This window comes from Nicotiana sylvestris, chromosome 10 (genome assembly GCF_000393655.2).
Source record: "Nicotiana sylvestris chromosome 10, ASM39365v2, whole genome shotgun sequence".
NCBI lineage: Eukaryota > Viridiplantae > Streptophyta > Magnoliopsida > Solanales > Solanaceae > Nicotiana > Nicotiana sylvestris.
The window spans coordinates 164,461,515-164,486,487 of NC_091066.1; the positions used below are offsets into that span (position 1 = coordinate 164,461,515).

At 35.4% G+C, this 24,973-nt stretch overlaps 1 protein-coding gene and 1 long non-coding RNA gene across 4 annotated transcripts; one reads left to right on the top strand and one right to left on the bottom strand.

Annotated features, from left to right (window-relative positions):
• The first annotated feature begins 372 nt into the window (after positions 1-372).
• Positions 373-7,121, top strand: LOC104221095 (SUPPRESSOR OF GAMMA RESPONSE 1). Of its 3 annotated transcripts, none has more exons than XM_009772084.2 (6): positions 373-507; positions 3,903-4,038; positions 4,829-5,015; positions 5,108-5,610; positions 6,267-6,680; positions 6,774-7,121. In XM_009772084.2, the coding sequence occupies exons 1-6, from the start codon at positions 500-502 to the stop codon at positions 6,849-6,851; spliced, it is 1,326 nt and encodes a 441-aa protein (XP_009770386.1). In that variant the 5' UTR covers positions 373-499; the 3' UTR covers positions 6,852-7,121. The 3 variants fall into 3 exon arrangements, with proteins under 3 accessions (XP_009770386.1, XP_009770385.2, XP_009770387.1); XM_009772083.2 differs by lacking the exon at positions 373-507 and adding an exon at positions 981-1,321; XM_009772085.2 differs by lacking the exon at positions 373-507 and adding an exon at positions 1,328-1,770.
• Positions 7,122-21,120: 13,999 nt separating this feature from the next.
• LOC138880318 (uncharacterized) lies at positions 21,121-22,652 on the bottom strand. The gene is made up of 3 exons (XR_011402861.1): positions 22,568-22,652; positions 21,841-21,899; positions 21,121-21,229 (listed from the first exon to the last, which is right to left on the bottom strand). It is a non-coding gene; the product is annotated as an uncharacterized lncRNA (long non-coding RNA).
• Between the last annotated feature and the right edge of the window lie 2,321 nt (positions 22,653-24,973).

Consider the following 24,973-nt stretch of genomic DNA (forward strand, 5'->3'; position numbering starts at 1 on the left):
CATATTTAATTTTTAATTAATAAAAATGTATATTTTTAGTCCTTTATATAGGAAACACATTGTATTGAAACTCTTTTTAAAATTACATTACAGTAAAATAATGAGGAAGAATATAAACTTAACATAATACATTGAAAATTAAAATGGTGTAATGCTGAAGATTTACAAGCAGAGGGATCAAAAGTGTATGTTTAATAAGTACAATAAGGACCAAACTAAAATCGGAAATAACTTGAGGGACTACAGAGAAATTTTTCCTTTTTATTTCACCTCTTCTTGTGCACCTGCGGTCTTTTTTGTCAGTCTTTAGTCGTCACTCGTACAAAAGAAACACGTTTTTAAATTTCAAAAATACCTGAAAAAATATAATTATAAAAAGGTGGGAAGCTACAAAGAAACCACTAGGAGTGTACTTTTTGGGACATTCCAAGATAAGCCAAAAGTAGAAAAAAAAAAACCAACAAAGGGTTTTTCATGCTCTTGATCACATCATTTTTCAATGGCTCGGTATGCAGATTCCCTTTTATTTTGACACCTTTTCGTATTTTTTATTTTAAATAACTATATGCTTGACTTATGGCTGCTAAAGTTTCAATTTTTATTTACATAGTCAGTTAACTGATATGATAAAGATTGGATTTTTACTAATGTATGTTGAATGTTGAAGTCATGCGATGACTCAAGTTGTGATTTTGGATAATGGGTCAAGTTGTATTTTCTGTGTTGAGTTTTTTTTTTTTTTTTGGTGGGGGGAGGAAGTTATAGCTTCTAAAGATTCAATTTTTACATACATATAATTAGTAGACTGATATGAAAAAGACTGGATTTTTACTAATGTATGTTGATTCTTGAAGTATAAGGATGACTCAAGTAGTGATTTTTGGTAATGGGTGAAGTTGTATTTTGTGTATTAAGCTTTTCGTTGGGTGGGGGTGGGGGGAGGGGGTGAGGTGGGTGGGGTGGGGGGCTATGTTGGGTTTATTACAAAGACTATATTGTTGGACCTACTGCTAGGTATTTAAGTCAAGGAATGACTTAAAGTTGTGATTTTGATGAATAGGTAAAGTTGTATTTGTCTATTGAGTTTTTTATGAGCAGATACTTTGGCTTGATTCAATGATAGGTTGGAGTTCTTTTGCTTCAAAAAAACTTAAAATTGAGTAATTGGCCAATGAGTGGTGCTTTAAGAGTTGTAGTATGTTTTGATGGTTCCTTTCAGTGAATGGGTTTGAATGGGTTTCGTTGGTCGAGTGAGGTCTGGCTCTTTACTTGTTATTGGATTCTCAAAGTCAAGGAATGAAGTTTTGATTTTGATGAATAGGTAGAGTTGTATTTGCCTATTGAGTTCTCCTGAGCAGATACTTTGGCTTGATTTAGAGTCCTTTCGTTTAAAAATTCAAAACCGACCAATTAGTGATACTCGATGAGTGGTTCTAGTGGCTTTTTATCCTATGAATCAGTTTAAAGGGATTTACTTGGTTGAATGAGGTTAGCATCTTTATGTTGTGTTATTGGTTCTTAGTGGAATACCCAAAGAGGGCTGAGCATGTAAGAACCAATTATGTTCGCAGTTTTTTCAGTGATGGAGCTTAAGAAAGAATAGATTGAATCATTTGAGCCTGTTACTTAGATGCTTGTTACTCTTCTTTTTCCAGGTCTTGGGGGGTTTTAAGCAAAAAACATGTTTGATAGTATTGGCGGTGCTGTTTTCTCGATTTAGCTGTGAACTTTCTGCGTCCTACCCCCAATTGGAAATAATTGTTTTATGAGGTATTTGTACTTGTCTAAAGAACTTTTTGATGATGACAAATGTTGTTCCCAACTAATTTGGGATTGCCCCCCGGGCTTTGGTCTAGTTTAAGAGCGTAGCAAGTGATGTGTGGTTTAAACGCACATCACAAGTTTGAACCCCTAGTGTTTAAGTGGAAAAGGGTAGAGGGGAAAGCCCATTATCCATTTAGATTTGAGTGCATTATTGGTGCACTCAAGGGTGTGGTCTAGTGGTCAATGAAGTGGGTGAGAACCATGAGGTCTCAGGTTCAAATCCCAACGAAGGAAAAAAAGCATTAGGTAATTTCTTCTCATCTATCCCAGCCTCTCGGTGGATAGAGTTACCTGGTACCTGTTGTTGGTGTGAGGTGGCAGGTATCTCGCTGAATTAGTTGAGGTGCCCGCAAACTGGACCGGAGACCACGGTTATAAAAAAAAAAACGCTATTGGCACTTTGGCATTTCTTGGTTATAAAAAAAAGTTTATTTGGGATTGAGGCATAGGTGATTACTTAGTAATTGGATATAAATGTTATGGTACTTACTGGAAAAGCTTGGTTTGTCATGTTTCTGCTTTTTTTTAGTATTTGCAGGATGTTAAGTTTTGGTTTTCTTTCATGTAGTAATACTATGCGATGTTACGATTTTTTCGGGATGATTGAGCTAATGAAATAACCTACCAAAATTCTTCCATTTGGACAAATTTCTTATATTATGTATTGATCTCGGAGTCTCAAGTTCTGAATTTTAGATTTAAATCATCTTCACTTTGAAAACTAGACAATGTCAAAGATAGTCTTTTTGTTGTATGATTGTGACACCTGATTATGTGGAATTCTCAATGTGTTATTCATTTAAACTTCAATGTGCTTGTCTGTTCAAAAGAATCTAGTGGATTTCTTTCTTTGATTTCGAACTAAAGGGAAGAGTACTTGTTTGTAATCTACTTCTCTCTCTTGGGTCTTAATAATAAGTCATATTCTTCGCAAGGATATTTAGTATGCCGTAAACAAGGGAAACAAAACTAATGACCTTGTCCCATGCTTATTGTGGTAAACACGATGAATTCACCCTAAATAGTTGAATCAAATACAACAACAACAGCTTAGCTTCAAGGACTCAATTCCAAGCTAGAGGGATTGCACTTGTACAAATATTCACTATCCATTTCACTCCACTTGGTCTCGTTCATTTCGATATTTTGGGGTTTTACAACTCGAGAGATCCTCTGCATTTTCTACTAACATAAAAATCTCTTACAAGACAAAAAAGACGCAACATGACTACAGCTTAATTTCAACTAGTCAGTATCGTCTATAAGGATCTTTTTACTTCAATTTGTTCTAGTTTTCACCAAGTCTGGACAGATTCTGAGAGATCATAGATTTTTTTAAAGCCAACCGTCGAAAGAAATAGAAATTGGAGGGGTGTTATGTAAGGAGGAGATGAACTCCAGTTGATGAATGAGTAGTTATATAGCATGATCACTGGTGATATTAAGATGTGAGGACTGAGGAAGACCAATCTTGAAATGACTGACTAATGGATCAGATATCCAATGGATCACATATGAAATATACTGAAAACCAAGGTAGATGTAGATCTGGATTGTCTGCCATTACCAGTTCAAGTTTTGTTAACTGGAGTGCTGAAAGTGACAAGACAGGTAGCAGGGTCATATTTTTCTAAAATCTGTAGTATATTAAGTTGGTTAAACTTTAGAGTCCTTATTACTTTAATTTTTGTTTCTCCTTCTTGAAGATATACATCTTGCAGAATTCTACCGTTGCTACTTTTTTCACCTTTTTCAGTATTTCTAACTCTTTGCACAGAGGTGATGAGGTGTTCTTAATTACAATCTTGATTGCAAATGGATTTTGAATAGCTCGTTACATGCTATGATGATTAGCACAGTTGAAGCTTCATACATCGGATGACCAATGTTATCGTAAAAAAGAGTTTAAATATCTCTGCATCATAGTTGTCATGCTTAGGATAAATGTGAAAGGGAGATCTTTTATCTAATTCCATCGTATGTGCTATATATTTAGAAGTTATCCATCTTTATTGCTGTAGTTCCTTATTGAAACTAAGAAAGCGCTTCAAGATCATAGTTATGGTTATGCCTTGTAGGCCGTCATGGTTAGTTGACAGTAAGAGAATTGCAACAAAAATTAAGAGTGCGTCAGGTGATCCTGGAGCAGTGAATTGGAAGAGCAACCCCACAAAAGCTTGCCCTAAGTGCCAGTTTATCATCGACAATAATGACGTAAGATTCTTCTCACACGAATTTCACTTCTACCTGATAATCTATTTGTTGATTTTCTTGCTGTGCACTCTAATGAGAATTCTTATATTATGCTATGCGATAAGGAAAAAATAACCCCTTTTTTGAAAGATCTCTCTGCTCTCTTCCCCTCCCTCTCCCCCGATTTTTTCATTTTTTCCACAAAAGTGTTCGTGATTTGGTAAACTCGTATCTATTAAAAGGTTCTTCTTCCTTCTCTTCCTTTCTATCTTTTCTTGAGCCAAGGGTCTATCGGAAACAACCCTCCCCAGACCCCACATGTGAGATTATACTGGGTATGTTGTTGTTGTTGTTGTTGTATATCTATTAAAAGGCTTTACTCAATATCTCTTATTCATTTGGGTTTTTTTTTTGTCATTTTTTATTTTCTCTCATTAATAATATGCAGTAGAGTCAAATCTTTTTTCAAATTTTTGGAGATCTTATAGCATTTTGCAGATGATATTTTGACAAATTAAAAGTATGACTCCCTAATGAACGTGGAAAAATGAGACGACGAAAATTTATGAGAAGAGGACTGGTTTCCTAGTGCTGGTTTTTAGCTTTTATTTTCCTCTGTCTGATAAGGAGTTTGGGCCATGAAAGTGATGGTTTGTGGTTGCTTATAATTGGCTTCCTTGAAAAGTTTTCAAGAACCCCTTTCCCTCAATGAAAAGAAAAAACATAAAATAATTTGAATAGAAGAAAAGGAAACAAAGGGAATCGATAGCTACAGTACCTTTAACTGAAACGTTAAAATTGGCCTTTCCAGGTTAGCAATGACTGGCCAGGATTACCAAGAGGTGTAAAATTTGATCCAACTGATCAAGAGATTATTTGGCACTTACTTGGAAAAGTTGAAGTTGGCAGTCGAAGTTCCCATCCTTTTATTGATGAGTTCATTCCAACTGTTGATGAAGATGATGGAATCTGCTATACGCATCCTCAAAATTTACCAGGTATATAAAAAAGACATTGGATTCCTGTTCTTCCACTTTCTGTTTTTGATTTATTATGGATTTTTCGTTGATGCTGAATACATGTTTTATAGGTGTTAAGCAGGATGGAAGTGTCTCACACTTCTTTCACCGAGCAATTAAGGCTTATAATACAGGAACGCGTAAGCGTAGGAAAATACATGGTGATAATTTCGGCGATGTCCGTTGGCATAAGACCGGTCGGACAAAACCTGTTATCTTGGATGGAATTCAAAGAGGTTGTAAGAAGATTATGGTTCTTTACATAAGCCCAGTTAAGGGCGGGAAAGCCGAGAAGACAAATTGGGTGATGCACCAGTATCACCTAGGAACCGGGGAAGATGAAAGGGAGGGGGAATATGTTGTGTCTAAAGTATTTTATCAGCAGCAGCAGCAGGTCAAGCAAGGTGACAAAATTGAACAAGAATTGCCCGAAGACGCTGACTATCTGGTTGCTAAGGTTGATCCACATACCCCCAAGTCTGTGACTCCCGAACCCCCTCGCGGTGAGAGGATATCTTCTAGTATGGATGCAAGACAGCAAATTGCCGCTTCTAGCATCAGTCCCACTACCCAGGTATTACCATGTGTAACGTTTTTGTTGTTGCCGGTCAATGTTAATGTTACGTTAGAGTAAACCAATAGTAAGCTTCTCCATTCTGTACTAACCAAGAAATTGATAAAGAACTAGAGAAGATAGCACTTTCTAAAAGTTTAGTCTTGCACTAAAAGCAATGGAAGCATATTTTAGACGGGAAAAATGAAAATATACTTAGACTGAAGTACAGGGGTTTATCTTAATTAGTTAGTTGGTGCAACTTTGAGGATGTACATGACGCAGACACGATTCTAGAATTTCTCAGAGCTGAGATTTTGTCTTTTGTACTGTACATTTCCAGTGGTTTTGGCTTTTTTATCATGCAGTTAGAGCAGCTCGTTTGTTCTGTTTACATCAGTAAACACTTATCTACTTATCAAAAAAGAAGTGCACTCCGGAGGGAATTGATTCAATATTGTTGATCATTCTATAAACTGCTGGAACCACATGATTAATAATAGTGATCTTGGTCGTTATCATGTAGCTTCTTTTCTTTTTCGGTTCATGAGACATTACTTAAGCAAAGAAGAGAATGCGACTACAAGTTTGTTGCACCTGATATCTGATTATCAATAATAAAAAAAATTCGTACAGTGATGCTTTTCTTAATATGTATCTTCTTGCTTTGCACCCAGTATCATGATGTGGATTACACAGAAGATGACATGGGAGCTCTTCCTTATCAGACCGAGAATCAAGATCAAATCATAGAGAACCAAATTGATGAAGATGGGACGAAAGTTGATAACGAGACTGGTGATGACCCGAAATGGTGGGATAGCGAGTCACAGTATTTGCTAGATTCTCAGCAACTTGTAGAAGGGCTATCCTTATGTGATGATCTCCTGGCGAGCCAATCTCCAAATAGGGATGAACATGACAATGACACTGACAAAAACAAAGAGAAGAAGTGTAAACCTAGTCTTGCTGATTATGCTCAATTAGGACCGGAGGATCTGAAGAAGGATTTGGAGGAGTGCCAACATTTGGTTCTTGATCCAGCCAACATAGACATGGACACCCCCCCTGATTTTCGACTTAGCCAACTTGTAAGTTTATAGTTATGAGGTTTGTCTTCTCTTTTGTTTCTCCCGTTATTCTTTTATTCTGCTTAATTTTTATTCGACATGAAATTTCTGTAGGAGTTTGGATCACAGGACAGTTACATTGCCTGGGGCGGAAGCAAGTTTGGTTTTGATTCTGGGGAGCATGTTGGTTAGGAGAAGTTGTCGAGACTGCTAATCGTTGTTGTCACGATTTTTGTGAAGCTTGCGGCAAACTATGTCTGCTGCAAGTTAATGGAAATTAATACTCGACGCAACTTATTAATCTTGTAACCAATGCCCTAAAGGGACCTAAGGTTTTTTTGTGATGCGCAGATCATTGACTGATCTGGATTTTTAGCTTACTTAACTTTGTACATAAATGTTTATGACTTCACAACTTTGCCTGCTTGCTTACTTTGTGCTTGTTAGAACTCTGTTTTTCTACCTTGTGCTTCATCATTTTCCATATGACTTATATTAACTTAAAACTCATCCTTAAATATATGTTTGCACTAAATGTGTAGGATATGCAGAAGATTATATATTTTCACATTTCAGGCTCTTTTTATGTTCATTTACATTAGTCCTTTTTCATATGACCAATTATATCACTAATTACAGTCAACCCCCTCTATAACAACATTCTTATTAATAACACTTTACTATAAAAGCCAAGCTTTTTTCGGAACCAATTTTCATGTTATGTTATAAAATATGTTTCCTATAATAGCACCTTTCTATAACATCCAAAAATATTCGGAACAAACAAGCTGATATAGATAGGTATATCAGCTAGGTTTGACTATATATCAGGAGGCGTCTTTAGTTTTTATCCTAATGTGTGTTATTTCCATCTTCTTTCCGACGTGATATTTCTAATCTAATCCAAATTTCAATCTTGTCTAAGTGTACATCCATTTTATCATCAGTATATTTACGATATTCGTGTGACTTATAGGTCATGACCTTCTAGGGTAGGGGTAAGATCTGCGTACATATTATCTTTTCCAGACCTTACATGTGAGCTTATACTGAGTTGTTGTTGTTGTTGTTGTTGTTGTTGTTGTTGTTGTTGTTGTTGTTGTTGTGTGACTTATAGGTCAACAGGTTCGAGTCATGGAATCAGTCACTGATGCTTGCATGTCTATATCTATATGACACTCTCTTTCCCCGGACCTTGCGTGAACGAGGAATGCTTTGTGCACCATTCTTCTAAAAATATAATTTATATATAGTTGTAATTTATTTTTATGCTCATCCATGTGCTCTTCGAATTGCATGTGCTCTAGGATTTTAAGCACATGTACTACGTTAAAATAGTGTAGTCTTTGAGCTGTTAATTTCTTTAGCTGATGTTGTGAGAAGATTACTTCACATATCAATATTCATTGTTAATCCTTTTTTTTTTTTAACTACAAGAAGATTATATTCCTTGTACATATTTCCTTTCCTCGTAGCATATGTTGGGACTGAGATATGGTTGATTTCATGAACATGTTCTGTTGGAAACTAAGAGATAAGCACCGGTTGGAATTGGATGACTTTTAAGTATGCATGAATGTGAAGAGCCACTAAATGTCTTGAAGCTATAGGCCTTTAAATTATAGGAGGGGCCATTTAGTGTTCATTTATTCAAAGCATGATTGTAATTTGAATATGTCTAGCAGCTTGGCAACATGTTTGAGAAAAAGTGAGTTTTAGGGTAGGATAAGGGGTCCTCCTCACAAAGGGGTCGCAGTGATCAGAACTGGATAATTATATTGTTTATCAAATACACAGGTCTTCGCGAAGTCATAAGATCATGTATGGAGGATGATGCCTGACTAGTGTCGGAAGGTCAAGAAAATTGGTGACCTGATAACAGGAAAATCACCGACCATTCTTTTAAGACCAGCCCACATAGTATGAACCAAAAATTATATGTAGAACAAATAACCAACCCATCACTTTGCATTATCTAGATCTAACTTATAGGTACATTATAAATGACTTTTTACATAATTGGTGATGTAAAAGGTTACTAGCCTTATTTCTTAGATTACTAATTTCATTCTTGATTGCTTTAAATGACCTGATAGTATAAAAATAATTTATTATTATCAGTATATATAAGTTAGGGTAATATTCAACCTTTGTTATAAAACAGCCAGAGGCGTTCCAAGTGTCTTTTGTACAAGACATGAAAATGGGCCATTGTTTGCTATATCTAGAGTTTGGAGTCCGGAACCAAAATGTGGTTCTTTTGGACAAGTAGCACCTTGATAGGTGTAAAAAAAAAAGATGACATTTTTATATATAGCGCCCAAATACTGGGCGCTATACATTAACGTTAACTGTGCCGTTAATGTATAGCGCCCAGTATTTGGGCGCTATACATAAAAGCTGACACTAACAGGTATAGCGCCCAAATACCCGGCGCTATATATAAAACTTTATGTATAGCGTCCAGTATTTGGGCACTATACACTTTTTTCCTGGCCCCACCAATAATTCCTGACTTCAATAATTCAAAAGCGTATAGTGCCCACTTTTTGGGCACTATATATATAAAAAAAAAATCCCGGCTAGCCATTTCCTATACAAAGAGGTTATGATTGTATAGAAATTCATTCAAAAGGTGTATATCGTAAAAATTTCCCGGCTAGCCATTTCCATACTCTTGTTGAAACGTTTATTGTTGTTAAATTCTCCAGCATTTTTTCATTATGTCTGAAGAGCGTAGAATAAGAGTTTCATTATATTGAGGGTGAGGTTGTGATGGAGAATAACTCCGTGGGCTACAGTTTACCTGCTCAGTGTCATGTTAAATTGCCACTTACAATGGAGTACGATAAATTGATATCGTTGTTATGCAAAAAAATGAGTGTGAGAAAACATTCAGTGATACTTAAAGTAACCGGAAGATGTCCGTATTTTGTCACTCCGCAAGGGGTTGCTTTTTACTCGGAGTTTAACATCGACGATGATGAAACTTTGAGTGATTTTCTGAGGACTCCGGATGAATGCCGGGAATTTCTTGTAATCACAATGTTGGAGATGTACGTGAAGGTCGAAGACGTTCCAAAAAATGAGGTTGTGCGTAATAGAGATAACCCCCAGTCATCGGGTGGTTATTCTTGAGCAGTATTTGCCGGATAGGTTCCGGATAAAAGAATTTTCCTTAATTTAAACTTATCACCCCGACGAATGAGCAGCGAGAAAATAATTTATACCCTGCTTTCCATAATTCACAAGACGAGTGGTAAACTTCAATTTTTATTTGTGTTAATTATGTATATTTTTGGTGTATTGAATTTGTATTAACGCTCATATATTTAATAGGAGGTACCGACCGGATATGAATTTTACAAGTGGCCCATCCGGTAGTCATCACCTAATTGAAAACGTCCATCATGGAATTTCATCACATTACGACTTGTAAGTGAAGTAATATAGCCATATGGAAAGCATTTATTAATTCAATAGCTTATATTTTTGTTGGTTGTGTAGTGAAAACGAGCAAGTTGAACCACCCGTACTCACTTAATTGCCCAAAAATGACGTATTACATCGGGATTTGGCAGATGCACAGAGTGAGGAACAGAACAGTGATTACGATAACAATGCCGATGAATTTGGAGACGAGACACCCTTTCCTCGTGAGGATGGTGATGCGCAGGATGAGGAGGAAGGACCTGATTTGAAGAGAGACCCCCTAGACGAAGAGTGTACGAGTCCGAAGTGTCGTTTCATTCAAGGGAGATTCCTTACATTGATAACTTGCCAACCGTGCCGGATGTGGAAGCTCTCACAAGGAATTTTGATGAAATCCGGACAGCAACGTGGGATGAGTCTAGACCAACGGTGCTTGCAAAGGGGATGCTTTTTCCTGATAAAGCGCGCGTAAGCAGGGCTTGTAAAATGCACAACGTAAAAGAGGTCGTGAGATGCAGGTATGGGAGTCAAGTCTGATGATATACAAGGCTGTTTGCCGCAGGTGGTTTTGGCCATGTAATTGGATGTTGCGTGCGACCAAGAAGAAGACAGGTATGTGGAAAGTGGGTAAATACTTTCCCACCCATACACACGAAATGCACACATTCAACGGGAATCACTTCAATTGGATATTGACTTGATTTCTCTTATACTTATTCCACACCTCGAAGTGTCCATAAGGTATAAAATCAAAGAGTGCATTACATCAGTCCACCGGGAATATTGCCATACCATTACGAAAAGAAAGGCATTTCCCGGGCGCAAACGAGCATTTGAAATTGTCTACGGTAATTAGGATAAGTCATTTGCATCTCTGCCAAAGTACATGGCCGCACTGCAGCACTTTAACCCGGGGACAATTGTTGAACGGTAGCTTGAGCGGAGTCCGGGAACACCAGAATACATATTCAATTACGTGTTCTCGGCATTTAAGCCAGCAATTGATGGTTTTTCGCATTGCCGGCCCGTAATATCCATAGACGGAACTCATGTCTATGGAAAGTACGATATCAAGCTATTGATAGTCGTAGCAGTGGATGCTAATGGATAGATATTTCCTCTAGCTTTTGTTGTTTGTGCCAATGAAAGCACAGAGACGTGGACGCTGTTTTTGAACCACCTAAAAGAGCACGTTGTCAAACAGCGTTCAGGTATTTGTCTAATATCTGATAGGCACGGTGGTATATTAAGTTCTGTGGAGAACTTGCCTGCATGGCAAGAACCTTATGCATACCACCGTTACTGTGTGAGGCACTTTAAGGCCAATTTCCAGAAGGCACATCCCAACAAGGATCTACATGATTTGATGTGGATGGCAGCAACAAACCACCAACAACATAAATTCCGGAGGCATATGGATTCTATCAGGCAAGAAGACGAGGCAGCCTATTGTTGGTTAATGCGACATCACCCGAAAAAATGGACTTTGCATGCGGTTGGTGGCAGACGATGGGGAATTCTTACTACAAATGTGTCAGAGTCCTTCAACGGGTTATTGAAGTCGGCAAGAGGAATGCCCGTCACAGCCATGGTGTGGATGTCGTTCAAGCGGATGGTGGAAAAGAGGTTTGTTTAATGGTCTGCAGTTGCAATGGAATTGATGGAAAGGGGTGTTGAATTTATGTTAGTGCCGATGCAGAGATTTGAGAAATACAGACGGCAAGCACATTGGCATTCATTTTTGCAGTATGATAACGAAAGAGGTGTTTTTGAAGTTCGCACCGCTATCCATAATAATCGGGGTAATAAGTACATACTATAAATGAATCAGCAAGGTTATGCTCCTGTGGAAAATGTTCCATCTACCACATGTATTGCTCACATGCCATCAAGTGTTTTTAACGTGTTGGTTATGCGGAGACCAACTATGTTGATCAACAATATAGTGTTTCCAAGTACCTAAACACATATAGTGGTCAATTGCAGCCAGTGGGTGCTGAGCATTATTGGCCTCCGGAACCATTTAAAATGGTGTGTAACAAGTCCTATTTGCGTAAAATACAGGTGCAGAAGAGAACGGGTATACGGAACCAAATGGATGTTAGTGATACCGTTTATACGCGCAAATGTGGTATATGCTCGCAAACAAGACACAACCGTCATAAATGTTCTTTAGCTGGTTTGGGTGGCAAAACTAATCAAGCTCGTGGTGGGTGTTCTTCTAGTGTACCTAACTACCCATGAGTTGATGTTGTAATAATTAGTTGTTATGTCTATGTTGCAAGATTTATGAAATAAAATTATGCTTGTTAATTATGATTTGTACTTTCCCATTTTACCTATTTAAATAATAATTTAATAAAATTATCTGTATATTTAGCGCGGTTAAATATACAGTTTTGTGTGTGTTGTCTTGTCGAACTGAAAAAGCTGACCAGCTGACATAAAGTTGTCTTGTCAACATCATGATATTTAACATGCAAAATATAGCGTCATTAGATAGTACGTTATGTACTTAGCGCGGTTGAACACTACGTTATGTGTGTGTTGTCTTGTTGAACTGAAAAAGCTGAACAACTGACATAAAGTTGTCTTGTCAACATCATGATATTTAACACGCAAAATATAGCGCCATTAGATAATACGTTATGTATTTAGCGCGGTTGAACACTACGTTATGTGTGTGTTGTCTTGTCGAACTGAAAAAGCTGACCAGTTGACATAAAGTTGTCTTGTCAACATCATGATATTTAACACGCAAAATATAGCGTCATTACATAGTACGTTATGTATTTAGCGCGGTTAAACACTATATTATGTGGGTGTTGTCTCGCCTATAAATAACGGGCTCATTGTAGTTATTTTGTGTGCTCAAAATTTACTAAAAGAAAATATTTCATTAAAAGTAAGGTTTTTTAATAGATCCAACGTCCGAGGGCCGGGATGTATAGTCGCGTCCATGTCGTCAACTGTAAATTAAAACAACATTAATTGTATTTTATTCTGTATATTAAATATTAATTTTTTGAGATACACAATTTTTAGCGATATACAAAAATTATACCTATGGGTTCCGGGCTCGATATTTTGAAGCCCAGTGGCATCAAACTATCATTAATAATTATGTGTTTGTTTTATAATTTAAATTCATATTTTTTAATAACTTAATTGTACAATATATATATATATATATATATATATATATATATATATATATATATACACACACACACACACACACACCCCTATGGGTTCCGGGCTCGATATTTTGAGGCCCAATGGCACCAAACTATCATTAATAATTATGTGTTTGTTTTATAATTTAAATTCATATTTTTTAATAATTTAATTGTACAAATTATATATATATGTATATACACCTATGGGTTCCGGGTTCGATATTTTGAAGCCCAGTGGCACCACATTAACATTAGTAATTATGTGTGTTGATACAATTATTAACTTAATTGTACAAAGTTTGCATTTTCAACTACCAGTATAAGATACTTAAACAAAAGGAATTCTAAGCTAAAATAATACACATTACTACGCTACAAGGCTCTAAATTTTCTACGCTAAAAGGGTCTACATTTTACTACGCTAAAAAGGTCTAGATTATACTACGCTAAAAAATAATCTAAACTAAACATAAACAACAAATAAATTTAATTACAAATAAAACACAAAACAACATGAAAACACATATATATAAATCAGGATATTAACAGATAAATTTATTTGACAATTTTTTTTTATTTTATAAAACACTAATATTAAATCCGGATAAATTTAACATACTAGTTTCGAAAAAAAACACAAACCGAAATAGAACACATACAAATCAAATAATATGCATTATTATAAAAATTTCAACTTAAAATAAACCGAAATACCTCGATTTAGAATTTTCGGAAAGCAAATAGATTGAAATTTTGACTCTGAAATGTGAATCAATAATAATACGAAACTCTACTCGAATGTGGGACCTACGTTCTTCACCTTTTATGTGACGGGGGACCCAAATTTTTTTTTAAAAAAAGTGGGGCAGCGGGTATGGGAGTGGGGGACCAAGAAGAAGAAGATATAAAATATTGAGGAAGAAGAAGCAGAATAGTCGTCTTGAAGAAGACGGCTCGTTTTTTTAAAAAGGGATATAGTGTCGGGTATTTGGGCGCTATACCTGTTAGTGTGAGCTTTTATGTATAGCGCCTAAATAATGGGCGCTATATATAAAAATGTCATATTTTTTTTTACACCTATTAAGGTGCTACTTGTCCAAAAGAACCACATTTTGGTTCCCGCGGATTCTAGAGTTTGATCCTAAGTCTAGCAATTGCCCTCTCCTCACATGCCATGATATATTGAAAGAATAGACACAAAGGGTCTCTGACACTCTGGCCATTTTTTGGAGTCTAAACACATGCCAAAATTTCACACTACGCTTTAAAAATTTGCAAATAATTTTATACATATGGAACACCAGAATTTACTACTTCTCTTTTGCCCTTGTGTCATCAATAGTATGTTGTAGAATAGTACTGTAATATTTACTATTAAGTTGCTAAAAGTTTATTTATCAAGGATATTTTTGTAGTTAAAAAATAGCTCCGTTCTTCAAATGAAATTTTATCAGATGTCAAACATAATTGCTTTAAAATCTTGATTATGACAACACAAATTATCTTTTGTAATCAAAATTTATATTTGGAATAAAATTTTCTGACAAAGAGATCGCATGGCTGGTTAAATAAATAAGAATACTATATTAGTATATTACTGACTTAAGATCTGTGCAGGTGCCCATATGTAGTGACATGAGTAACCAGCGGAGGCAGGATTTCCGTTACGGAGGTTCAAAAAAGAATGTAGCTAGTTGGAATTGAATCAATGACCTTATAAAGGTTTTGAACTCCCTTGACCACTAAGTTATATTTTTGGACTGTGTTAAAGGAATTCAAAACATAATATATAGAGGTAAAAATTAAATTCTGTCTTATACTAATTTTTCGGCTATCCGAACCCCCTTCCGCCCACTTAAATCCACCCCTGTGAGTAACTACTATTTTACCCTGAGACATCCTAAATTAAGAAAGTTGTAGTTGTACTACATACATTAGTTACCGTAATGAGTTATGATGGGACATATATGATTTCTCCATCCTTATCAGAAGCTAACCTCGGAACTAGATGTAATCACCTATCTGATCTAACACAAAGGCGATAGCCAGAGATCATTCTCTCAATAGAATAGAAAGAAGAAATCTTCCTAGGAAGAACCTAGATGATTTCTGGAAGCATTATTTACTTTGTTGTTTAAAGTAACAACTTGCAAAGTGGGAGAATGAGGACTGTCGGATCAAGGGCATAAAAACTATAATGTAGAGTTGGAGGCCTTATTTCTCAGACATTCAAAAAGATATCGGGAACGTTTTTCCTTTTAATGCGAACTTCGATTAGTCAAATTCCAAATAAATATCGAACACCGTATGCGAAATCGAAAAAAAAAATACTTTAGTTCATATTTTCATATTCATAAGAGTGGTTTCTGAATCAGAGAAAGAGGAAAGGCAAGAACCAACCAACCGATATTGTTGTCTCATGCATATCCGGTTTCATTAAAGCATCAAATCTTAGTATACAATAAAAACTTAGATTTATTTTATGAACCATATGAATATATGGTACAACCGTTTTTCATACCTAACCTTAACTACCATTCACCGCCTGATATTTTAGGACATTTACTGTTATAATTCTCAGTATATCTTTAAATAAGATTCTTGTCAATTTTGAAATGATTTGATTACATAAATATTTTTATACCGTTAGTATATATTACTTAAAGCCTTTTACATTTGTAACAACGAGGATATATAGACATGCATGTTTTATAAGATTCTGATCATGAACTATAAGGGCAGATCTAATGTATTGGTTACAGATTCATGTGGACTCATTAGTTTTTACGTGGCTATGCTTTTTTACAATGAAATTTACTAAATATTTATTAATTTTTTTTATTATGACCCATTTATTATTGTAGTATTCAGGGGCGGATTTAGGGGCGCAAGGGGTTCATCCGAACCCCCTTCGCCGAAAAATACACTGTATATATAAGGCAAAATTTATTTTTTAGATCTATATATTAAGTTTTGAACCCCCTTAACACAATCCAAAAGTGTAGTTTAGTGGTCAAGGGGGTTCAAAATCTACATAAGGTCTTGAGTTCAATTGCCACTAGATACAAAAAAAATTTTTGAACCCCCTTCGTGAAGATCCTGCCTCTGCCACATAGTATTAACTTGAGATCATTGTAGAAACTCTTAACCTTTAAATCTCGAATCTATTTCTAAATTAAACGTGAGACGTTATAGGCTACGAGGACATTCTGATTGACTCGATGGACTTCAATATTCTAATTTGGCAAAATATGTCAAGCAATATTATTACCAAGTATTGCTCTCATTCTCCTTTTCCCGTTCCTGACCCTGAGTGTGGAGAAATTAGCGCTGAGTTAGGTCTTGATTGTTTATTCCATTTGTCAGTTTAAGGGCCCGTTTTAGCCATAAAAAAAATTCCTTTTTTCAAAAAATATTCCAGTATTTTTGGAATTAGTTTTTGATTATAAAATTTTCGATTTTCACTTGAAGATGAATTTTGAAATTTTTCGAAAATTTGAAAAACTCCAAAAAGCTATTTTTCAAAATTTTCACTTCAAATCAGTCACAAAAATTTAAAAACAGCCCAAAATTATGTCCAAACACAACTCTAATTTTCAAATATCATTTTCACTTGGAAAAAAAGATTCATTTTTTCCCGAAATTTTATAATTCTTATGTCCAAACGTCACTAAGCATTGGAATGAGAGTTACGTATATTCATTCCCAAACTATGTCACCGATTGTTGACCTGATCCTGCTAACCAAGAACAGACTGCACAACTTTAAAAAGAGTCTGCCTCTTAGGAGAACTGCAGGTCTATTTGATGTTATATATTAATTGTATTCTTATATAAACCTTATTATTAAAATTAAAATAGGAATGTGATATGGTAAATGAAAGAGACATAGCTAGATGCAACTACACGTGAAAAAAATAGTAGGAGCTACCATATTGTAATGATAGGTCGCAAACAACAATTGATGAACCTTACCCTATTTATGTTCTATTCAATCCACCAATTATTGTCTCTTCAATCAGTACCTTTGAAACTATTTATATATATAAAATAACATATATAGAAAAGGAAATGAGTATTTTAGCCCACAAACAAAGAGGGTCTGAACTAGGCCAAAGTACATTCCCTTTACAGTATGCAGTATGCACCTTCAACTTCTAATCCAATCCAACTTGCTCTGTCCCTTTGTGGTCCTATGCCTACATATGGACAAAATACATTTGAACAAAAAAGAATATACAAAACTTTAAAATGAAAATGTTGGGGGTGGAGGGGGTTGTATTATAGATTATATTTACATGTATAATACATGCAATCAAAGGCGGATTTAAGATTTGAAGTTGACGGGTGCCATAATTTACTTTAATGTATACTTTGTACGAAATTTGTTAGGAACGTTTAATCAATTTTTTTGAGTTGATTTGGCTCAATCTAATAGGTATTTTTTATTTGAAAATTTAAAAATTACATCTCAAATATAAAAAAAATAAACGTGATTAGAATTTTAAAATAGGATAACACCTTTATTATAACAAAATAAGTAAAATTAATATTTTTACTAGAAAATTATATCTTTTCTGTATATCAAAAATTAGTTTACACAAGTAAGATAATATCTTCAAAAAGAGAATTACATTAATCAGAATAAGAATATTTTAAAAAATATTTTCCATAGAAAATTATACCCCATAAGCATAAATTAGATAAACTACAATTTATTATAAATCAAAATCATAAATCACATATTTTTAAGGAATTAATTATAGTAAAGTGATTTAAATTATATCTAACAACCATCGCATAACACAATTTTTTATGATATAATAAAAAAGATAATTTTTTTTTAAATCTCAATCCAAAATTCTCATTATTAAGACCCAAGTTTTTCGGATTTGAAAGAAGAAAACTCATAAATTTAATTAAGAGGATTGCTTATTCTATATATAATTTTAAAGTTTAGGAGTCTCTTTTTTGAGTGTTCTTGCTAGAGATCACATACAAAATAATAGAATAGAGAAAAGAAAAATATAACAATAATAATAAAACGACAAATAAAAAATTTGGTGGTAGCCGAAAAAGGAAATGACTGTACAAAAAGAAATAAAAGCACAAAGAAAAGAGAAAGTCAGCCAAGGTTCAAATTAAATTCAACTTGAATTTTACACACGAGAAAAGCTTTCAAAAAGGTTTACCGTTGTCTAGTTTACGGTTGCGGGTGGCAGAATCAAATAATTAACCTAATTTAAGAAAACATAGATATATAAAAATTTATTATCTTACCGGGTGCCATGCCACCCCTTTTTAAAGGAGTGAATCCGCCTCTGCATGCAATAGAGTCCTTCGGGATGAACGGGTTGGTTTGGAGGGGTTATTCATAGTAATGACCTGAGATCGATGTCTGAGTCTGTGACAAAAATTATAGCGTCTGCATGTTTCCTAGGGTTTCAAAAAAATACATGCAATAGATATAGCAATCTGTATAGATGGTTGAATGAGCATATTGTAAAGGTTTGGACGGAACAAAGATAGTAATTTTTATTCATATTTTTTTATATACTCCCTCCGTTTCAATTTATGTGAACCTATTTCTTTTTTAGTTCGTGCCAAAAAGAATGACCTCTTTCCTTATTTGGAAATAATTTACCTTTACACAATGATTTATAGCCACACAAAATATATGTGCCTTATTTTACACCACAAGATTAAAAGTCTTCTCTCTTTTCTTAAATTCCGTGCCGAGTCAAATGAGTTCACATAAATTGAAACGGAGGGAGTATATCTTAAGAAATTTATTAAACATTTATAAGAATGAAGTTGTGAATCTAGTTTTTACGTATATAAATTTGAGATTTTTGTAGTAACTAATAAACGTTTTATTCTGAATCCGTCTTTGCGGCTGGGATATATATAACTTGTGTACTCCTCCGTATATACAATCGTATACCAATTATATATACGTATATGAACCCGGGGGGACCATTTGATGATTAGAAAAGAATCACAGAGCGGGGGGAGGGGGGGATGGCCTAATTATGAGACCAATATAATAGGCAATAGGGGTGGCGGGGGGGGTACCCCAGGGTTGAATAAGAAGGGGAAAGTGCACGTGGGGATGGATAAGGCCTGCCGTTTTGACTGATCACATAGTGTCGGGTTTGGCTGTAAATTTGGGTTATTTAATTTATGGCCGACAACAGAATATTAGATTGGGGATTCAGCTCCTGTGCTACTTGACACCCCTTGCCCCACTTCATTTGGACTCTTCACAGTGTAAATTAGAAAATATTTATTCATATTTAATATTTATATAAATCTAAAAAAATTAACTTTCACAATTATATATATAAGGGTAAGTAAAAAAAAAATACATATAAAAGACATATATTCTATATTTTTGCAAATGCCTCCTAAAGAGTAATGGAGGTGTGCGAAGATTGGCTCAAGCTAAAATTCTGCTCGTGAAAGTAATGGTATAAGCCTACCAGATTGTGAAACCAACTGGTCGAACAGAGAAGAAAGTCGACTTTATTTTCAAATGGAGATCACGTTAGAGGAAATATAGATTAATACGTCTCCGGCTTGTGTTTCAATGATTAATTGAACGTAAGCATAAGGTGAGATAACTTTTTTCAATGGTACATCCCATTTAGCTATTAGTCGATTTGAGGTCCGATAGGCAAAATATTTAAATTTTTATATAAAATTAAATAGTATTTTAATTTCCTATTTAAAACTAGCTAAAAAATCACGAATAGTCATTTTAATACAAATTTATTATACAAATATGAAGTAATTTTCTTAATCCACGTGCTTTTTATGATTTTTCTTGTTCCTGTTTCCTTATTTTAGGGTCTGCACTTTGTATTGTGAATTTGGCTCTATTCACAATTCTTCTCTTCTAAAATCGAAAAAAAAAATGAGATAAAAGAGTGGGCAAATATAAAAACCTGGATCGTACATCTATCCTGAAATGTAACATTACTTTGATTTTGTCATTGTGTTTTCTTTTTCTTGCCATAAGTTAAAAGAATTAATTTTGACAGTATTCAATGGATTGTGGTGCTTGGAATATTTGATAGAAAAAGATTCCTTATCTATATTTACAGATTTGGTACCTCGAAATTCATATGAAGCTTTATTATTTGAAAAATAATTGTATATTGTTAAAAGATTATAACAACAATAATAATAACAATAATCATTCAAGTGCGATTCTACACGTGGGGTCTTCAGAGGGGTAAAGTGTACGCAGACCTATAGGTTGTTTTCGGGGAGAATTTAAAAATAGCCAGATTTACAACTGGTCATTCAAAAATAGTCCAATTTCAAAAGTAATCGAAATTTAGCCACTTTTCATGTAAAGATAAATCTGAGCGAAAACACTGTTCAAAACCCGAAAAATACGCCCGTATATTATACTAGAGTTCCAGCAAGTATAAATGTCCAGTATAATATACTGGAGTTTGGAGAACCGTGTCACGACCCAAACCGAAGGGTCGCGACGGGCACCAGGTGCCTTACTCAACCGAGTACCAACGTAACATATCTTTCTTAACATGTTATCATGAGTAAATGAGCCAGAAAACCCGTCATGAGATAACAAGAATAAAACATAAGGGAATACTCAACATATGAAGACCCAACATGATATACAAACTAATATATGTGACATACGGGCCTATAAGGCCGACATGACCATTAGTAAACTCGAAACATAGGCCGACAAGGCCATACGATTATCCATACACCTGACATCTATCTACAAGCCTCTAAGAGTACATAAAATCATAAAGGTCGGGACAGGGCCCCGCCATACCAATCAATACATATCCAAAGCATACTGACCAAATAGGCAACTCCGGAGCAAGTGGAGTGCACCAACACCTTCGCTGAGCTGATAGCCTACTAGGAGGACTGTCAACCTCTCAATCGAGACCTGCGGGCATGAAATGCAGCGTCCCTAGGCAAAAGGGACGTCAGTACGAATAAAGTACCGAGTATGTTAGGCAGGAAAGCTTAAACAAGAACAGTAATGTAAAGAGAGAGATAGAGGAGATACAACCTGTAACATCTGAGTGCCTCTGGGGGTTACTGATATGAAATGCATAATACATATATATACATAAACTTTTTAAAACATTCGCCTCTGTGGGCATCATCATCATCATATCATACCCGGCCTCAAAGAGGACTCGGTAAAAACATACCCGACTCGTACTTGGCCACGTGGAGCTCGGTAAACCCAACTGATCAGTGGTTGCACAATAGGTGCCGTACCTGGCCGACTATAGAGCGGCTCGGTAGAGTAAAATAGATACTATATATAATGCATGCTAGACTCATGGAATCGCCTTCTAAACCTTTTGGAGTGACTTAAGAACACTATGGACATCCATACCCTCAATATGAACCTTAGTAGGATTCAAGGATCATACACACTTGCTTAGAATAATTTTATAAGGAAAGAACAACATGGACAACCTTAGTTGCTAGGAGTAGATCCGTTATGAAGTAGCGTATTCATTTCACTTTAGATCATGCCAAAAGAAAGAAGAAAGTGCCTTAACATACCTTAAACCCGTTGAGTCCTTAATCACTTCCAAGCAACTCTTCAAACAAGTCAACTCAATCTATCATAGTATAAGGAGATTCAAAATCAGTGCTGAGCAAAGGCTAAGTCTATAACTTAAGCTAGTAGCTCGTTTACGTAAATTTGGGCAGCATCTCCCTTGTAACAAGGGCCTCCTCCAATACCATATACCAACAACAATGACCAGAGCAATCCATCAATACATAATTATCAATATCAAGACACCATATAACCACAACAAGTCACAACTACATTACGACGAGCGGCAAACTCCGATTGGAATCCGTATACCCCTTATCAATCCTTATAGACTTCTTACTTCAACATAAAAGTATCATTAACTTGATAATGAAGTCATTAATCAATGATTCCAGCCTTATACCATATATTTATAACAACGAAAATAATCCACAACTTCAACTATCCCCAACTAGCAACTTTATTCACTAGTTCATGTCTAGCCCATCCATTTAACTTAATCAATATCAAGATAACCTTAGGCACAAGCAAGAACACAATATACATACCTCCTACAGTAACTTCAAGTCAAAATACAAGTTATATTCATTTTACAACAACCCTTAATAGCAATACAACACCATAGAAGTGACTTAAGCTAGTCCAAGTATTATCTTGTAGTTTATCATCCTAACAACTTAACCAATATACAAGCAAGCTTAAGCACAATTAGTAGGCTGTTATACTCACCTTAGAAAGTAGCAACAACTTGGAATTTCATCCAAATATAGCCCACAACAATCCTCAATGACAACACAACCTCAAAGAGGTGTTGTTCTTCACTAGAACTAAGTTTTGATGTTGAAATATGGTGTAATCACTTTGGAATCACTTCAAACCCTTGTGGTATATGTTTAGGAGGGTTAGGAGAAGTTTGGAGACGAATTTTAGTTGAAAAATGAGCAAAAATAGGCGTCCAAATCGTTTATAAATTGAAGTAGGTCAACCACCGCCTAAGTGGGTCCCATTGGGAGCTGCTTGCGCGGTCTCGCGAAAACACGAATATCTCTCTACTCCGATGTCGTATTGACGAACGGTTTAATGCGTTAGAAACTAGACTCATAGATATTCAATTTGGTAGGTAGAACACCCCATGATTCCAAGTATATTTGGAGAAATTCTCAGATACATTTGACCTAAATTTCAGCAAATTTATGAATGTAACTTGTGATGACCTTTGCCAACTCTTGTTCCACAACTTGCTTGCCTTCAAAATGTAGAAAATGAATATCATACGACTAAAATAACTCATAGAATAACCTCCTTATCATGTTAATAACCCTAGTCTCACCCCAAAGTACATGTTATAACATTCGAAACTTGTCGACTTTCGACGAAACTTATTTTCTTCAATTGGTTTAGCTTCTAAGATTTCCAACCCTCTTGGTACTCGTTATTCATGATCTTAAATATTTGTAACCTCCAAGGTAACATGATTAACTTACTTTATTTTCTTCCAAATATAATCTCATTTCCGAGCTTACATCAATGACTTACGACGTACTCTCACGTATGAAAACTTGGGGTGTAACATCATTCCCCCCTTTGGAACATTCGTCCTCGAATGTTGACTGATGCGCTTATCAGTTTCATAAACTATGGCTCTTACGAATACTTTAATGCTCATCTTTCCATCTAAGCAAATGTTTTGTGAATAAATCCAAATGCTTGGGCATTCCCCCCTTTTAGGCCTCTTAGTCACGCCATGACATGTGGTCGGAATTCTTCCAACATCGTAACATTTGCTACCTTATGTCATGCAATATGTACGACTGTGTCCTTGTATGAGCGCCTAGCGACTCGTCTTCTCTTTTTCCTCCATCTTTTAGCCAATCTCTAAGCCTCACTTTATGAACATATACAGAATTATGACAAGTTGTCCCTCTAAGCATCTATAGGTGTACTGATGTCTTTCGCTTGGTACTTTATCGAACTTAAGACTATTTCTATCTCTTGTTTCATAGCCTTGTATATCTATCCTTATGGATTTACTACATCTAGGTAGGTTATACTATACCATAAAACTTACTTCGGTTTATTATTACCGAGGTTTGCTACCCAACTCCAGGTTACTCTCTCGCTGCTTATCCTATATGTATAAATCTAAGTCCTTTAGTGCTTCCTCATTATTATTCATCTAAGAATAACAAACAAATCTCATCTCGAACTTTGGAACTTGTACCCATCTATTGTTTATTCACCTTAATGTTAATCTATAATCTATCAATGATAACTTGCAACCTCTTACGTAATACACTGTCACTAGGGCTCACATCTTATCGGGGAACATATGAAGTGATTTTCCTGATCCACCTTGGGATAATACTATACTTCAATAAACGTATTTCATTGCATCCTAACGCGATTCATCTTATGGGGGTATTCTAATACAGTGCAATTAATGAAATCCCTTTCTCGTTAAATTATTACTCAATCAAAGGCTTAAGCATCATCCTTTTATCTATCACAATTACACCCTTATTTTACTGCCAGGGCAACATTCCATCTCTTCTAAATGCACCTAGTCTCAGACTCCTCTGTGTTCATTCAGGCTGTACCGAGCTTTTTATTACATATGGAAATCATCAGCTCCCTTGTTTTGATGGGTTTAATCCCGAGGACATACATATTCTCGTCACCTTCTCACTCACCTTTTCATATCCTTACTCCTATCTACCTAAAACCTTGTTGCTCTACAATACTTTACCTTAGGACCTACACCGATCTATTTATACTACTCGCAACCTTCCTTTAACTTGCTAGCACCATAAATTTCCTTTCGTGCCTTCTCAGTTGTCCTTAAATGTAAGCAATTACTTTTGCTGGTCGTTCTATCACTTGTTGCATGAATACTTGGCTTGTCTTTTTGCCCACGAATACTATAATTTCCTGTACCTCATATGATCTCAAACATCACCTTTGATGGCTTTTTTTTACCATTCATTAGCCATGATAGGTGCCAATTTCTTATGGAGTGTATACAATATTGTAGTGAGACTGTTGTTACAGGATCATTTACTCTTTAGCTCACTATGCTTAGGTGGAAACCTTCTTCCTTATTTCCTCAGCTAGTCTTCCATTGTAGTACTTAGGGAG

What these genes read in the sequence shown, in the direction of transcription:
- LOC104221095 (XM_009772083.2), top strand. Translation starts at nt 1,233, where the DNA reads ATGGGTTTCGTTGGTCGAGTGAGGTCTGGCTCTTTACTTGTTATTGGA. An exon ending in TTATCATCGACAATAATGAC is followed by an intron (nt 4,039 to 4,828) that starts GTAAGATTCTTC and finishes TGGCCTTTCCAG; the next exon opens with GTTAGCAATGACTGGCCAGG. An exon ending in ATTTTCGACTTAGCCAACTT is followed by an intron (nt 6,681 to 6,773) that starts GTAAGTTTATAG and finishes AAATTTCTGTAG; the next exon opens with GAGTTTGGATCACAGGACAG.